General features: G+C 46.6%; 1 protein-coding gene across 2 annotated transcripts in view; it reads right to left on the bottom strand.

Moving 5' to 3' along the window:
- The window catches only part of COMMD1 (copper metabolism domain containing 1), a 143,316-nt gene that overhangs the window by 113,617 nt on the left and 13,675 nt on the right, over window positions 1-16,024 (bottom strand). For both annotated transcript variants that reach the window (XM_075338042.1, XM_075338043.1), the window contains exon 2: window positions 1,742-2,023. In XM_075338042.1, coding sequence (XP_075194157.1) covers window positions 1,742-2,023 — 282 coding nt within the window. The remainder of the gene's footprint in view (window positions 1-1,741; window positions 2,024-16,024) is intronic.

Genomic DNA, 16,024 nt, shown 5'->3' with positions numbered 1-16,024 from the left:
ATTAAACCCCGCTGCCAGGAGGAATAAAGTTACCTGTTTTCAGCCACAGGGAGGAGCACAAGCAGGTTCAGTCACTGACGGCTGTAATCGTGCTCGTGCACTAACTGACAGCTTCTGAGCGGCTGTCAGTCAGTGCTGGGGGCATGGTTACAGGTGCCACTCTCCATACACAGAGTGGTGACTTACCGTATTTTTCGTTTTACAAGACAAACAGGATTATAAGACCCACCCCAAATTTAGAGTTAAAAAAAAGATAAAGAAATAAATAAAAAAAAAAAAAATGGGGTCAGTCTTATACTCCGGTGTTGTCTTGTTGGAGGGGGGCGGCAGCGGTGGTGGAGTGGGGTCACAGGAGGCAGAGGCTGTGCTGGCAGTGGGTCAGCGGCAGGTCAGTGGTGGAGCAGGCCGGTGCAGCGAGTGTCCCAGTCTGTCTGCAGTCCCGGCTTCAAAATGATGGCGACTGGTGGAGTGGCGCGTGCGCAGATTTAGCTCTCATCCAAGAGCTCCATCTGTGCATGTGCTGACTCACGGCGCCATCACTTGAAGTCGGGACCGAGGACAGACTGGGACACCCGCAGCACAGCCACTGCAGGCCTGCCCACCCACACAGAGAAGCCAGCCACCGAGACAGAGGCAGCTGGCACCAGGCACCAGGCACCCAGCTTCCTGCGCGCACCAACAGGCACCCGGTCGCCTGTACACAGAGCCACACAGACAGCCCCCCTCAATAAGCTATATTCGGATTTTAAGACGCACCCGTCATTTTCCTTGTTGCTCTCCCGCTGTGAAGCACAGATCGCTGTGTGTGACAGCGAGACAGCAACAACTAAATGTGCAGGCAGCAGGAGCCGGCTTCTGTGGACGCTGGTAACCAATGTAAATATTGGCCTTACCTTGGTTACCCGATATTTACCTTCGTTACCAGCGTCCGCCGCTCTCACACTGCCAGTGCCGGCTCCTGCTCCCTGCACTCCTAGCCACAGTACACATCGGGTTAATTACTTGTGTACTCCAGCTATGTGTGCAGGGAGCAGGGAGCCGCCACTGGCAGTGTGAGAGCGGCGGATGCTGGTAACGAAGGTAAATATCGGGTAACCAAGGAAAGGCCAATATTTACATTGGTTACCAGCGTCCACAGAAGCCGGCTCCTGCTGCCTGCACATTTAGTTGTTGCTGTCTCGCTGTCACACACAGCGATCTGTGCTTCACAGCGGGAGAGCAACAACTAAAAATGGCCCAGGACATTCAGCAACAACCAGCGACCTCACAGCAGAGGCCGGGTTATTGCTGGATGTCACACACAGCAACATCGCTAGCAAGTTGTGCCTCAGCAGCGATGTTGCTAGCGATGTTGCTTAGTGTGACGGTACCTTTATAGAAACAACTCTGTTTTCCCCATTATGGTAATAAAAAGTTATAACATACCCACAGGATAGGTGATAATTTCTAGATTGGTTGGGGCCCAACTGCTCAGATGTGTGGTAGAAACATGAGTGGCGCAGAAGTGCCTCTTTAATGGGAAAACTGTTAATGTGTTTGCTGCTAACACAATGCATCATAAAATTTTAAGTACATAGTAAACAGTACAAAGCAAACACTAAACAGATAATATATAAAGAGGCTGGATTACAGCGGAGGATGGAATAATAGACTGTAAGAGGATACAGGTCTGATGGGAATATCCCGATGTGCCACGCAGTAATGACTGGCTGCAGCTGCCGCTTACACATGCGCGTCTTACCTTGTCCTTTGCTCCGATCTCCATCTCTACAATGGCGGCCGAGCTGCTGCCCTGCTCCGTGTGCCTGGACTGGGATTTCACATCTATTCTCCACTTCAGGCCCTTAAGAGTGTTTTCCCATCTGTTCTGATTGATCAAACTTTCTCGAATTTTCTTCTTGTGATTCTTCCAAAATTTAGCAATGATCAGAGATTGTTCTGCAGTGATTCCTCCTTGTTTTTTAGTCTGTGCAGTCAAGAAAGCATCGATCTGGTTTATATCCATATCTGCAGATACGATAGACTGAAAAAGGAGAAGAAAATGGCCGGTAACATGAGGGTATACTGGTATATGACAAAGCTCGACCACACAAAGTCCAATAATGCCCAGTAAAGGTTTTGAACAATATATGGATGATGATTTCAGAACCAGCAGACAGTCTCCTGACCCGAACTGGGATGAGTCGGGGAGGGGGGAGGGGTTAACACGCCTGCCGGTCTAGGTTATTAAAAATGCTTGCGTTTTGTTTGCCAAAAATGCCACTCCAGCCACTGAATCTCGGATAGGTTTTAACAAACATTTAAAAAGTCCAAACTTTTATCACTTTCCAAATATTTCTGGACCTAACTGTACGCAGTGTTCTCTACTTAGGAGCCACTTCCCCCCCACCTTCTGAATGCACTGCTGGGACAGTGAGGGGTCAGGTTTCAGCGCCTATCAAATTATATGGAGAGGAGCAGGAGTGAAGAGCAGAGTGAGAAAATACCGTATTTTTCGCTTTATAAGACGCACCTGATTATAAGACGCACCCCCAAATTTGGTGAAGGAATAGAGAATTTTTAATAAATGGGGTCCGTCTTATAATGCCAGTGTCCGTCTAACAAATCATATAGGGTATATGTCCCTCATAGCCCCCCCATCCTAAAATAGCCCCCTTAATCTGGATATGGCCACCTTATATTGAATATAGGCCCCCTTGTGCTGGCACACGGCCCCCCTGTGGCTGGCACACGGCCCCCCTGTGGCTGGCACACGGCCCCCGTGTTAGATATCGCCCCCATGCTGCTGCTTTTAGTAAAATAAACACTTTCCATACCTTCTCCAGCTCTGTCCTCCCTCGTGTCTCCCTCCGTGCGGTTGAGCTCCGGCCTCCTGCACTTCCTGGTTCTCGGTGCCGGTCATGTGATTGGCACAGCAGAGTGACATGATTTCTGCGTGCCTTATCACAGCAGCAGGAGGGAGAAACTGGAGACACCGGGAGACATGCTGGAGGAGGTAAGTAAAGAGTTTTTTATTTTACTATTATGGGCAGCAGTATAGGGGCCATATCTAACACAGGGGGGGCATGTGCCATCAAAGGGGAGCACAGGCACATATAATATGCGCCGCTCCCCCAACCCATCACCGCGGTGCGGTTTGAGCACCATGGTGATGGACAGCGGCTGTGCATATTATATGAGCGGGAACAGGAGATCTCCCGCTGCAGCCTTCACCAGCCTCTACCCGCCTTCCTCAGCCCCCAGCACCGCTCCAGAGCGGCCCCCACCTCCCCTGGACCCTGCACTATATAATCCGTATATTCGGATTATAAGATGCACCCCCTACTTTCCCCCAAAATTTGGGGGGAAAAAAGTGCGTCTTATAAAGCGAAAAATACGGTAAGTAGAAGCAGACAAGAAAGGCGACTGGTGGGTAATTTAGCTCATCACAGAGGGATTCACAGCCACACAGTACAGTACGGCTGTATAGCTTCCATGTTGTTGCTGCTTCTGAACATGTACTAAACAAAGAGAAAGAAAAGCAGAATCCCTCCTGTCTGTGTGTGCACGGTGTATGGCAGACATCAAACCAGACAGTGAGTGGAGACAATCTTATGGAAATTACTATTCAGAGGGGAGAACTGGTGAAAAATTGAGGATACAAGTCAAATAATGGCTAGAGACAAAATTATTTCATATATACAGTGTATCCACCCATATACTGTCCACCGTCATTAACTTGAGAACGGCGGCAGCTATAGGCATAGAAGTGGTGTCTAGGTATAGTAAAGTAGCCATGCGCTACGCAATGAAACCACCTATACCGCCACCTGGTGGAAAACAACGGAGTTAGCATTTTTATCTCGAAAATGGAACGAGAGAGAAAAAAGTGAATTACAAAGTTGTAGGGCATCATCAATTCAATATGAGACCCGCCCCAGAGGATCCTGTAAGCCACCGCCTCCTGATAAAAGGCCATAAACATTGACACTCGATAAAAAGGCCATATCTCTATAACCATATGGCGTATTTTGACAATACAAAAACCGGTGTACTCAGCAGAGTAGGGGGAAACAAGATAATAGTAAAAGTGGGCCACTTTTGACCTTGTGACATGTCCCCTTTAAGTGCTCAGTATGATAAACCCTCTGGCAGCAATCAGTCGGCAAACTTACAAGATTCGTTAAAATGTCAGTCTGCCATGATACACGTATGTATGTGAGGGTGACAGGCCCCGGCAGTGTGTGGGCATTGGGATCAGAGCACAGGGATAACACTTGTGAGCAGATTACTTGAGTGCAGGGCACTGCTGAGCTGTATGAATAGGCCGGAGAGCTGCCAATCCTCCTGCTGCTCCGCACATTGCTTTCAGGTCAAGTGTCTGTTTAAGAGACACTACAGCCTGAACCCTTCTCACACCGACCGACACCAGGGAGCAGGGCCGGAAATGTTAATACAAGCCGTACTTGTTGTTTGGACGGTGGTTAATAATGGAGCACATGCCCATTAGCTGCTGGTCCGAGAACCGCGCACAAACTTTCTGTGCACAGTTGTGGAAATGTACCAAGCTGTTCTGTGCCAAAGCGGACAGGATTATCTTGTAGCTTAATATTTTTTGTGTGGCAGCCAAATATTTTTCCATCAATGAAATCCAATTACAACTCGACTGAAAGCAGTGACGATGAGAAAAGTTTCAGTCAAGAGAACATTTTGCTTCATTTTCTGGTGACGCCTCGTGTGCTCTACACCTGTGTGCATTTTAGGGAGGATCTGTCCGAGGTCTTCTCATGGCAAGACACTAGTAGTTTAATTAATTGCATTCTCCAGAAAAAAAAAAATTCAGTTTTTTTTTGTTTAAGAGCTCTGCATTGTTCCATTCCTCTATTATTCCTCCTGGAAATTTCTGAGTAAATTAACAACTATGGGTTACTATTCCCTCTTTCAGTTGGGTGTGTCGTTACAAACTTTGATCTCGTTCGGTCAGTGCTGATAGTGTCAGGTGTGTAAGGAAACACTAAACCGACAAGGGAAATGATCAACTGATAATCTATTGGAAAGATATCAAGAGTTCCTGAAAGATAAATAAACAGGTGCGGCAATGGCCATACTGAGCGGAGGAGAAAGCGTGTGATCGCAACCGAGAGAGAAAGAAAGAGGGGGCTCTGGAGAGCACAATAGTGAGAAAAATGGGGGGCTCGAGAGAGCATCAACCTGAGAAAGAGGGGGGGGGGGCAGGATAGGGCAATTCTGCTGAGAAAAATGGGATGCGCAATACTTAAAAAAAAAAAAATAAATAAATAAATTAAAAAGAAGGTGGGGTGGGGTGGGGAGACTAGGGACACCACAATCCGGGGGAATGAGGAGGGTATGATTCGGGAGATGCAATCCTGAATAAGAGGGTGGGGTGACTCATGTAAGCTCAAGCTTGAGAAAAGGGAGGGGGAGAAGGGGACTCAGGGGAGCGCAATCCTAAGAAAGAGGGGGGCTTCAGAAAGCACAATCCTAAGAAGGAGGAGAGCGCCATCCTGAGAAGGAGAGGGGAAAAGGGGAATAGAAAGGCCGCAATCCTGAGAAAGAGGGGGAGCTCGAAAGATCAACCATTAAACAGGGAGCTTGAGAGAGCGTAATCCTAAGAAAGAGGTGGGCTTCAGAAAGCACCATCTTAAGAAGGAGGAGGAGAGCGCCATCCTGAGAAGGAGAGGGGTGGAGGGGAATAGGGAGGCCGCAATCCTGAAAAAGAGGGGGGGGGGAGGAGCTCGAGGGTTCAACCATTAAAGAGGGGGCTTGAGAGAGCACAATTCTTAGAAAGAGGGGGGCTGGGGAGAGTGAAATCCTGAAAAAAAAATTGGGGTCACTCAGGAGGAGGAGGAGCTCGGTGAGAGTGCATGTGAGAAAAAGAGGGAAGGCTTGGGAGAAAGTAATCCTGAATAGGAGAGTTGGGGGCTCAGAAATAAGCAACCATTAAACAGGGAGGGTGGCTTAGAGTGCAACTAAGAGTAGGAGGGGTCTTAGGAGAGCATAACCATAAGAAAGAGGCTAGGGGGGCTAGGCAGGGCTCAACCGAGAGAAGAAGAGTGAGGTCTTGAGAGAGCACAATCCTGGGGAAAGGGTGGGTTGCTTGAGAGAGGGGGGGGGGTCCTCCAGAGACCGCAACCAAGAGAAAGAGGATGGGGGGCTCGGGAAAGGTCAACTGGGAGAAAGGAGGAGGACTTGAGCACAATCCTGATAAAGAGGAGGGTGGCATGAGAGAGGATGCAAGAACGAGCATGAGATCGCAAGTTATTTTTTAATATAGATAAAGAACTCTCAGTAAGTTAATAAAAATGTGAAAAACAGTCAAAATATTTTGTCCTACCAAGAAGTGTCAGAACAGGCAGGAGGTTTCTAAAAACATGGAAACTGAAAGGAGGCCAATAATAATTTCAATTTAGGATACCTGGCTGGAACACACAAATGACTGCTGATGACAGACCTCAAACGTGCAAAGCCCAATATTGTCATGTAAAATATTAAACTGTATTTCAATTTGCAGAAGAATGTGCTTTCCTGGTAACTCACCGCCTGCACAGCCAACGTCCAGGAATATGTACCGGACGCCGCAGAACTATAGGTAAGATCGAAAAAATTCAGTCCGATCGTCAGGATATGGAAATTAGAGCAAGGACAAGCAAACTGGACCTCGTCACCCATAATGGAATCCTGCTTCTATTGTGATATGGAATTGGAGCAGCTATCAGCCATGTTGGAACCTTAGAGAAATCATTGTTGGTCACTCGGCACAGAACAGACCCAGTAGCCAACACTGGAGGAAGTCACTTCCCCAGTTGCACCCCAATGACGCCAATATTGTAGTGTAGGATGATATCATGCTTCTGGGAACCAGTGTTTGGAGTCCAAACATCTAGCTGAAAAGAGTAGAAATACCGGGGAGCGATGACGCCCTGGAGGATCTGCTGCTGCGGAGAGTAGAGGAAGAGTTCAGAGTGAATTCACCAGCGGTAGCCACGGTGCCCGCTCCGGAAAAGTCAATGTTCCTGGTTTTTCGATTATTAAAAGCCGGGTGCAGACGACTAACATGCAGCAGGATTTATCCCTAGCAATGAACTGACTGTAGCCGGGAAGCCTCTGTAAGTCGGGTCCCACATGCAGTACTACTGCGATGCTCCTGCTTCTGTGATGTCCTGTACTCGGAAAATGTCCTGTATAATTGAAGGCCACACATCACCCACCGCTTATCTCCACTGCTACCTGCTCTCTCCCTCTTCCCTGTCTCCGGAAGAGAAATGTTTTGGACACTAGGCAGAAGATTGTGTTTTAGCTAGGTGCACAGATTAATAAAAAAAAAAAAAAAAAAACAAAAACAAAACAAAACAAAACAAAAAACTTTTTTCCAACTTCAGGAAACAAAACAAAGTTTCCAAATATGGAGGAGTGTCTCCTATGCTCGAATGTTTTTGGTGTGAGAGTAACATTAGAACTGTGCCTGAAGGGAGCCCACTACTACCATATTTTTCGGACTATAAAGACGCACTTTTTTCCCCAAACATTTTGAAGGAAAGTGTGGGGGGTGTCTTATTTTCCGATGGCTGCGAGGAAGGGGGGGGGGTGCAGTGGTGGTGGAGCGGGTCATCAGAGGAAGGAGCAGGCTGTAGGAGCGCCTACCTCATTTCATATGCACTGCATCCCGATGCCCATCATCTCTCAGCCCTGAAGCTAAGAGGTGGGCGGGATGATGAGCGGGATGATGAGCGGGGGATGTACACATAGTAAAGACACATGATCACCCCTGGCTCCTACAGCCTGGAGTGATCATGTGTGGGTATATTCACTGCCCCCCGCACATCATGATCAGCGCAGGGGGGGGGACAGTGAATAAGTACAGTATACTCACCGGACACCGCTCCCTGCAACATCGCAATGACCTCCTGTCTGCTGGCCAGCTGATCTGTGTGGAGAGCGGTGCGCACAGTGATGACCTCATCGCTGTGCGCACGGCTCCACACAGGTCAGCGGTGCTGCTGCTGGCACAGACAAGAAGACGAGCGATGCTGCGTGGAGTGAGGAAAGGTGAGTATAATTGTTTAAATTTTTATGTGTGCCACAGGATGCAGGCCATATACCAGGATGGGTGTATTTATTAGAATGGTGGTATTCATCAGGATTAGGGTATTTAATCAGGATTGGGGTATTTACCAAGATGGAGGCCATCTACCAGGATGGGGGACATATATTCAAGGTAGGAGGATCATTACTAGGATGGGGTACCTTAGTAGAGAATTTGGGGACATTACCCCCATAACAGTGTCAGCAGCAGATCCTCGCCCCATAAGTGTATCATCATGACCACATTTTTTGCTAAAAATTTTATTTTCCTCCTCTAAAACCAGGGTGCGTCTTATAGTCCAGTGCGTCTTATAGTCCAAAAAATATGGTACTCGCTTTTTTCCCTTGTGCTGTTGAGTGCTTTTTTATGTAGGTCATGTTTTAAACAAATCGATTTAGTTTTTGATATTTTCTGGTATTTTGCTTTGAGAAAACCTCATGTGCAGATTAATTTTTTTTTACCTGCAGATCTTACAATAATTTTTTAGGATGTGTAAAATCTGATAAGTGTGGAACGCTATAATGCATTATTATTAGCTGATGCCTTCTGAAGCCAGACCCCAGATGTTAATATTTGCACTATAGATAAGTTTAGGCAAGGGAAATGTAAAAATACACATAACATGAATGGGCATAAGATTTTTTTGTTTTTAATATCATTGACCTAGCTGTAATAATGTTGTTTTCTACATTAAATACACTATTCATTTAAGACAGTACCCACAGTACATGGAAAAATCTGAAAAGTGCAAGATTTAGGCCAAAATAATATGTTGCATTTTTGGTGCGGATTTTTCCCAGTGTATTTGCAGTAAAATCTGGGCATGTTCTATGCGGATTTTGTTGTGGGTTTGGGGCAGATTTCATTTACCAGTTTCATTACGAAGGATGAAATCCGCACACAAAAAATGTAAATGCTGTGGATTAAAACATCAGCACTGTGTAAGGGGGTGTAGGGCTTGGCCCACTCCAGACCTGCAAACCTGTTGTACATATATTATGTGGATTGTGAAGCTATGCTATGTATTGGTGAAATTTGTGCGCGGCCACTAGGTGGCAACCCTGTGTAAAGCCACTTCCCTGGTACCTGCTAGGCAGAAAAGGGTTAGAGTAGGAGGAGAATAAGGGCATAAAAAGGGGAAGCAGACAGAGAAGTTCAGGAGAGTCCCCGAGGAAAGTGAAATGTAAAGACCCCCCCAAAGGGAAGCTAAATTAGTCTGACCCGCTGGGTTGAATCCCGATTCCGGACACGTAGGGCCCTGGTCAGAGTTGGGCTATGCTAACCACGTCCCGAGAGGGTGAAGTTCGGACGGACTCGTTGGTGGCCCCACCTTGGCAGACACCCAGAGAGCCCCGTCAATCTGCTTAAGGTCAGTGGGCTCCCATGGCGGGAGTAGGTCCTGGCAAACCGGAACCAGTGGAGTGCTGTCCCTAAGACGCCCGTCATAGCTTATAGCTAAATCTCTGTGGGCGGGACGATAGGACATCTGATAGAATATTGGAATCTGCCCTACATAGTGAATCTGCCCGACATAGTGAAGCAGGAGAGAGGGGATGAGGGGCTCGGAGGCCCGAGAACCAGGGAAGTGGCTGGCCGGCAAATTAAGAGTGGCTCCGGTTGCTAATGGAGACCACAGTGGAGAACCGGAGCGGATGTCCAAAGGACTGTATAAAGTGACTTGTATTCCCCTTGTAATGGAAAAGAATTGTGCCCGCTGCAGGTGTGATGAGAGACCTTGTGAATACCTGTGCAGTAAAGAGTTGTCACTGGTTAAGAAGAACGGTGTCTCTGTGTGGTGGGAGGGTACTGGCACCTGCTTCAGTCGGTCCTGAATAAAGCCCTGGCCTCTGGCTTGATAGTAAGTGCCCCACACCACAAGACCCAGAAAACCTTCCCTTGCACTGAAGAGGCGGTTGCGGTGCAGAGAGCAGACACAGGGCTGTGCTGCAGCTGGACAGCAGTACCTGCTGCGACTACCACCGACATCGCAGGTCAAACACAGAAAATATCCACAATGTGCGGATGAGTTTAGTTTAAACCTTATCCACTTAGCTGGTTTCTGCACCAAAAATCATGTGAACTTGGCTTTAAATAATAAAAAATATTCCATACGTGTGTGAACCATCATCACTGTATATTGGCAAAGCCCGTACATTTTCCAACAGTCAGAATCGACTGATTGCACAGACACGATTACCGTTGTGTTCAGCTTTGGATGTCCAAGAACTTTGATTTCTCCTTTAATCAGTGAAAATATTAAAAGTGTAATAATAAAAGGCAAGAAATTAATTTTTGGTAAGGCTAGTTCACACTTTGTTTGTTCGGCATCCGTTGCATTGCGTTGTGTGACGGATGTAACGGATGCGTTACATATAGTGGCACAACTGATGCGACAGATCCTGCAAAACAACGGAATCTGTTGTAGCTTTTTTTCAGCAATTTATTCAACTGAGCATGCGCAGTTGTGTAAAGACGGATCCGTCAAATGACGGATTCCGCTGGATTCCGCCACCATAGGCTTCCATTAGAAAAACGACGGATGCCGACGGAATCCAGCACATTGCATTTTTTTGACGCTCTGGGAAGCGCAGAAAAACGCTACTTCTGTGTTCTTTCCGCCCGGCGGATGCAATGCAAGGCCATCCGTCATCAATACAAGTCAATGGGAAGCAGCGCACATCCGTTAACGGATTGAGCTGTTTCCCAAAGTGGGGGATTGTGATGGCTGCCAAACAACGCAAGTGTGAAAGTACCCTAACTCTGTTTTCTTCCCCCATTCAGCACTTTTTTTGTGCAATCTTTGAGGACTTTCTAAGAATTTTTGCAAGATAAGGTTTTACTGTAAACCCAGAGCTAAGAAACCGAAAGAACAGATCCTGTAAGGAACGCTGAGCCCCAACGCCAGATCTCAGAAGATCTTCTCCTTTTAAGGAAGGAAGGAATTCCTCCGTGGTGCTCCGGGCACAATACAGGAGGACAGGAACAGTAAGCGAGCGGCGATTGTCAGACATAAAAGCAGAGGTAGCAGATATATCCAAACACTAGGGGGCCAAGGAGTGGCCCCGTATCATGGGGAGCAAGGATGTTAGGGATAAATAAAACTTAAAAAGGGATTGTCCTCTTCCAGAGAACTTTTCCCTACGTTGACAGTTCATTGTGCTTTACTTACCTTCTCCAGGTCTAGCTTTGAATCTCAACTGCTGCCTTGGTCTATTTTGTTTGGCTGCAGCGCTGATGTTGCATTGACATTGCTGCAGACGATCATTGAGCTCAGGGTCTCTGCCCGAGTACACAGGACAAGCCGCTGAGTTCACCGATTTGCTGTAGCGATGTCAAGGTCACGTCGGTGCCGCAGCTGAATAACAGAGGGTACGTAAAGTACAGGTTATTTTTATTTATTTTTTTTAAAAAAACAACAAACTGTCTATGTAGGGAAACGTTTTCTGGAGGAGAAAAGCTGCAATGTCTGAAGTTAATCACTTTACAAGTGCAATCCTCAAATATGGAAGCTGGAGCTACGTGGCGTTTGTTCACGCATACTTTAAGGCTATGTTCACATGTTGCGTTTTTTTTGTTTTTTTTTTTTAAATGCATATTAAAAGTTGCTTTTTACAGTACCAACAAAAGCTAGGAGATTTCAGAAGTCTCATACACACACAGCTTTTTTTTTTCTTGCCTGAATTTGAAAACTACAGCGTTTTGAAAAACAGCAGCATGCCAATTCTTTCAGCATTTTTGTAGCTTTTTTTTCCCACTTGTAGAGAAGAATGAGAAAGTATCCAACTGCAGAAAAAAAACACTGCTAGAAGTTTTTGCGGCGTTTTTGGTGAAACCCCCCCCCCAAAGACCAAAACCCACGTACAGGATGATAGGAAAATCATAAAAATAAATGGGTTTCACAAGTATAAACCATAAACTCTTCTCCTAAATCCAATTATAGTTTAATTAAATTGGTAACGTGCGGCACCACGCAAAAGCCCGACCAACGTGCGGCACCACGCAAAAGCCCGACCAACGTGCGGCACCACGCAAAAGCCCGACCAACGTGCGGCACCACGCAAAGCCCCGACCAACGTGCGGCACCACGCAAAAGCCCCGACCAACGTGCGGCACCACGCAAAAGCCCGACCAACGTGCGGCACCAAGCAAAAGCCCGACCAACGTGCGGCACCACGCAATGCCCTTGGCTTGCAAGGTGGGGGCAGAGTTAATCTTTTGGATCCTTAAAAATGCAACAAAAAAAAAAAAAAAGCGAAAAAACCCCAGGAAAATTTGTGCTTTGGCTGCAGCTTTTTTTTTACTGCCAAGTAATCAGGTTGTCAGTGGGAAAGCCCCCAGCAGAAAGCGAAGTGTGAACACAACCTAATGCTCCACTTTCGGAGAACAGTTTAAAGCAATGTGCGATTATGACGTGAATAAGGATCTCTTACTCATTTCAGTACGTCACCCTATATAATCATTTGAGTTGAGCAATTCGATCTGCAGGACCCTGGTCCAGAGGCCGGGTCGATAGTCAATAGCCTTCAGAGCAAAGCCCTGTGTCCAAACCACCCACCTGCCATCACCCACGGCCCCTCTCCTGATTAGTTAGTACAGCGTAACCTCATCACTGTGGTGCACGCATGGCATAGTATGAAGCCATTAGTCAGGAGAGGTGCTGGGAATGGCAGGAGGTCTGCAGAGCTCCAGTCCACATGACTACAGACGTGGCCACAGGACCAGGGCCCTGCAAATCATTTTTGCTTAATTTCAAGAATGTATTGTTAAACTTGCAGGGGTTGTTCCCTTTCATGAAATAAATGTCACCAACTGCCTGCAGTTCACCTTCCCTGGGTCCACCTGTGAGTCTCCACTGCTGCTCCTGGTGACTGGGTGCCAACATCCCGTAGATGGCCAATCAGTGAGGCCAGTGGCTCTACCAGCGCAGAGGACGCCACCTCACTGCCGCTGAGCTCACTGATTGGCTGCCATGCTATCGATGTGAAGTCAGTGCCGCAGCTGATGCCACGTCACAGACTTGCTAGTGGACCCAGGAAAAGTGAGCACAGTGTGGAATTTATTTATTTTTTAATAATATCTAGGAGCAGAGGACATTCATTTTCAACAAGGGAACAACCCCTTTAAGCCCCTGTGCAGACTGCATGAGAGACCTACACTTGAACTCAGTACATTTCTGTTTTCTTTCAATCTTAAAACTATGAAACTTGGCAGAAAGTCCCAGTGCACACAATGTACAAGCTCCTGGGCCTCTGGAGACCTCTACTGGGCCGACACCGGTCACTATACGTCTGTAATCAGTAGTATAGAAAAGGGGACAGACTGTTCAATCCATTACATAGGGGACTGGTATAAATAAATTAAAAAAAATATATATATATACACATATATACACACACATCTAATATATAAAGCTGAATGTGTGTGTGTGTGTGTGTGTGTGTGTGTGTGTGTGTGTGTGTGTGTGTGTGTGTGTGTGTGTGTGTGTGTGTGTGTGTGTGTCCGGGATTGGCATCCGCACCATCACAGCTACAGCCACAAAATTCTGCACACTCACACGTATGGAGCCCGAGAGCGTCATAGGCTATGTTTCGAGGGGAAATTTTAACCCCGCGCTTTACAGTTATTCGCCAAAAAACCTGCCTCCATTAAAGCGAATGGAGCTGGGAGCCACAGTGCAGCCAGAACTTTAGAAGAATGCGCAGCCACGCCCTTATATGGAATGTTGTCGTGTCACAATGCAGCCAGGGAAAGAGAGACACAGACAGGGAAAGAGGCAGACAGGGAAAGAGAGACACAGACAGGGAAAGAGGCAGACAGGGAAAGAGAGACACAGACAGGGAAAGAGGCAGACAGGGAAAGAGATAGAGAGAGACAGAGATATATACAGAGGGGGAGACAGACAGAGAATGGGAGAGAGACAGTTACTATCCCGGGCAGCGCTGGGTGCTATGTTGTGAGGCGAAATTTTAACCCCGCGCGTTCCAATTTACCAATCAATTTTGCCCCTATCTACATAATGGGGAAAAAGTGAAACGAAAAAAGTGTTGGGGGCAAATTGACAGCTGCTAGATGTGAACAAGGGGGACTTAAAGAATGAGAGCGATGGCGCCAAAGAGTATATACCGTACAGTTGCTAAGGTGGGGCCCCGACATGGGATACTCACCACACTCGGGGATATGAACACACACACACAAAATGCGCCACACACTACCACGTGCTTGAACACATATACCACCCTCAGTACACATCTCACCGTACATACACCAACCTCGCCACATAATCGCCCTAAACACACACAAGTCTGGTATTATCCTTCAAAAATAAAAATCTGATTAATAAGCAGCCAAACTACAAGAACAACAAATGTACCACATAGGAAATACGGCAGCTGTCACTCACATGATCTGTCTATATTGTGTATGTGTGAGCTAATATATACTGTCAGGGGAGGGCTTTCTGCTGTCTAGGGATTTATCAGGCTGCCAGTAGCAACCAATCACAGCTCAGCTTCTATTTTGTTACAGTTAATTAATCTGAGCTCTGATTGGTTAATATAGGCAACAATTTAATAATTACATTTCTATCTATTTGTTTTGTGGTTTTTGTGTGCAGAATACATTTTTGTTAATACATTCTATTTTGTTAACAGCGGTTATTAACCCGGGTGAAGCCGGGTAGTACAGCTAGTACATACATACATATATATATCCATCCATCTATATAGCACAGGATTTTTTTTCACAACACTGTGGCTAATGGACATCTTTTGGCTGTATGGGGCGTTTTCAATATATGTTGAGAAATCTTCCGATGCCTTGAAGACTGAATACTTACAAAAAAAAAAAAGAAAGGAAAAAAAAAAAAAAAAGTAACTCCTGGTCTGTCTTTTATGATGCAATGATACATAACCTGGTGACATTTAGTGTAATTGTGCCTCCGGGGTGTTACACCGCAGGTTATAGGAGAAGATCCTCCATGAAGTCCTCACTATTCTAGATCACTTGGGGAGTTCTGTGACTCGTTGCTGCCCTCTACAGACAGAAATGATGAATGACAGTAAACGTTCATAGACAACAAGCAAGGGAGGGAAAAATCTACCGGGAATCTACCGCGGGCTAGTCAGCGGAGATGCATGGTCCCTGGCCGGCTTTGTTCCCTCTGACATATCACCAAATAAAACATACATAGCTGCAAAAAAAAAAAAAAAAATTGTACGTGCATAGCCCCATAGAATAATATTGGCCCGAGTGTGATCAGATGTTGTCAGACCGCACTTGGAGCGCAAATATGGCCGTGTGACCCCTGCTCTACACAAGTATTTTTAGTGACACTGAACAAGTGTGTGGGCTGTCAGGAAGGAGGGAAATAATAGTGCGTGGCCTAAACCAAGATTAAGGTGCCAAAATTGTGCCACAATTTGGCATAAATTAGTAGAGCAAATAAACCAATGCACTTACAGCCTTGGCTGTCGTCAAAAAGGTTATTAATTGTTGTCTGAGGAATGTTCTGCCACACTAAATGCCCTTTGGTATAGAAATCATCATCATCAAGATCCGCTGCTGGCAGCTCCCTTTGTATTTGCCAATCAATGACCACCCAGACGTGCTCGATAGGAGACAAGTCTGGAGATGCCGCAGGCCATGGTAGCAGGTTTAGGCCACGCAGTATGCTCACAGTAGTGTAAACAACAGGTGGTCTGGTGTTTTTGTGCTCCTGGGATACTTTCATTCTTTCAAGAAGGCCCCATAATGGTGTAGTCTCCAGACCAATCGCCGGTTATCGTAGCATCCATGACCACAGAGGGACCCATCGCTGGGGAGGACAGACCTCCATTCTGCCTCCATCACCGACTTGCTCTGCACAGTGATAGTCTTGGCGAGCTGCTCTTAACACAAGCCCCATGCATCCAGCATTATCATACTGGGACACTTTGGTGTGCG

The sequence above is a fragment of the Anomaloglossus baeobatrachus genome, chromosome 3 (assembly GCF_048569485.1).
Source record: "Anomaloglossus baeobatrachus isolate aAnoBae1 chromosome 3, aAnoBae1.hap1, whole genome shotgun sequence".
Lineage (NCBI taxonomy): Eukaryota > Metazoa > Chordata > Amphibia > Anura > Aromobatidae > Anomaloglossus > Anomaloglossus baeobatrachus.
The sequence above is the reverse complement of the archived record's forward strand: the minus strand, read 5'-3'. Positions and strand labels throughout refer to the sequence as shown.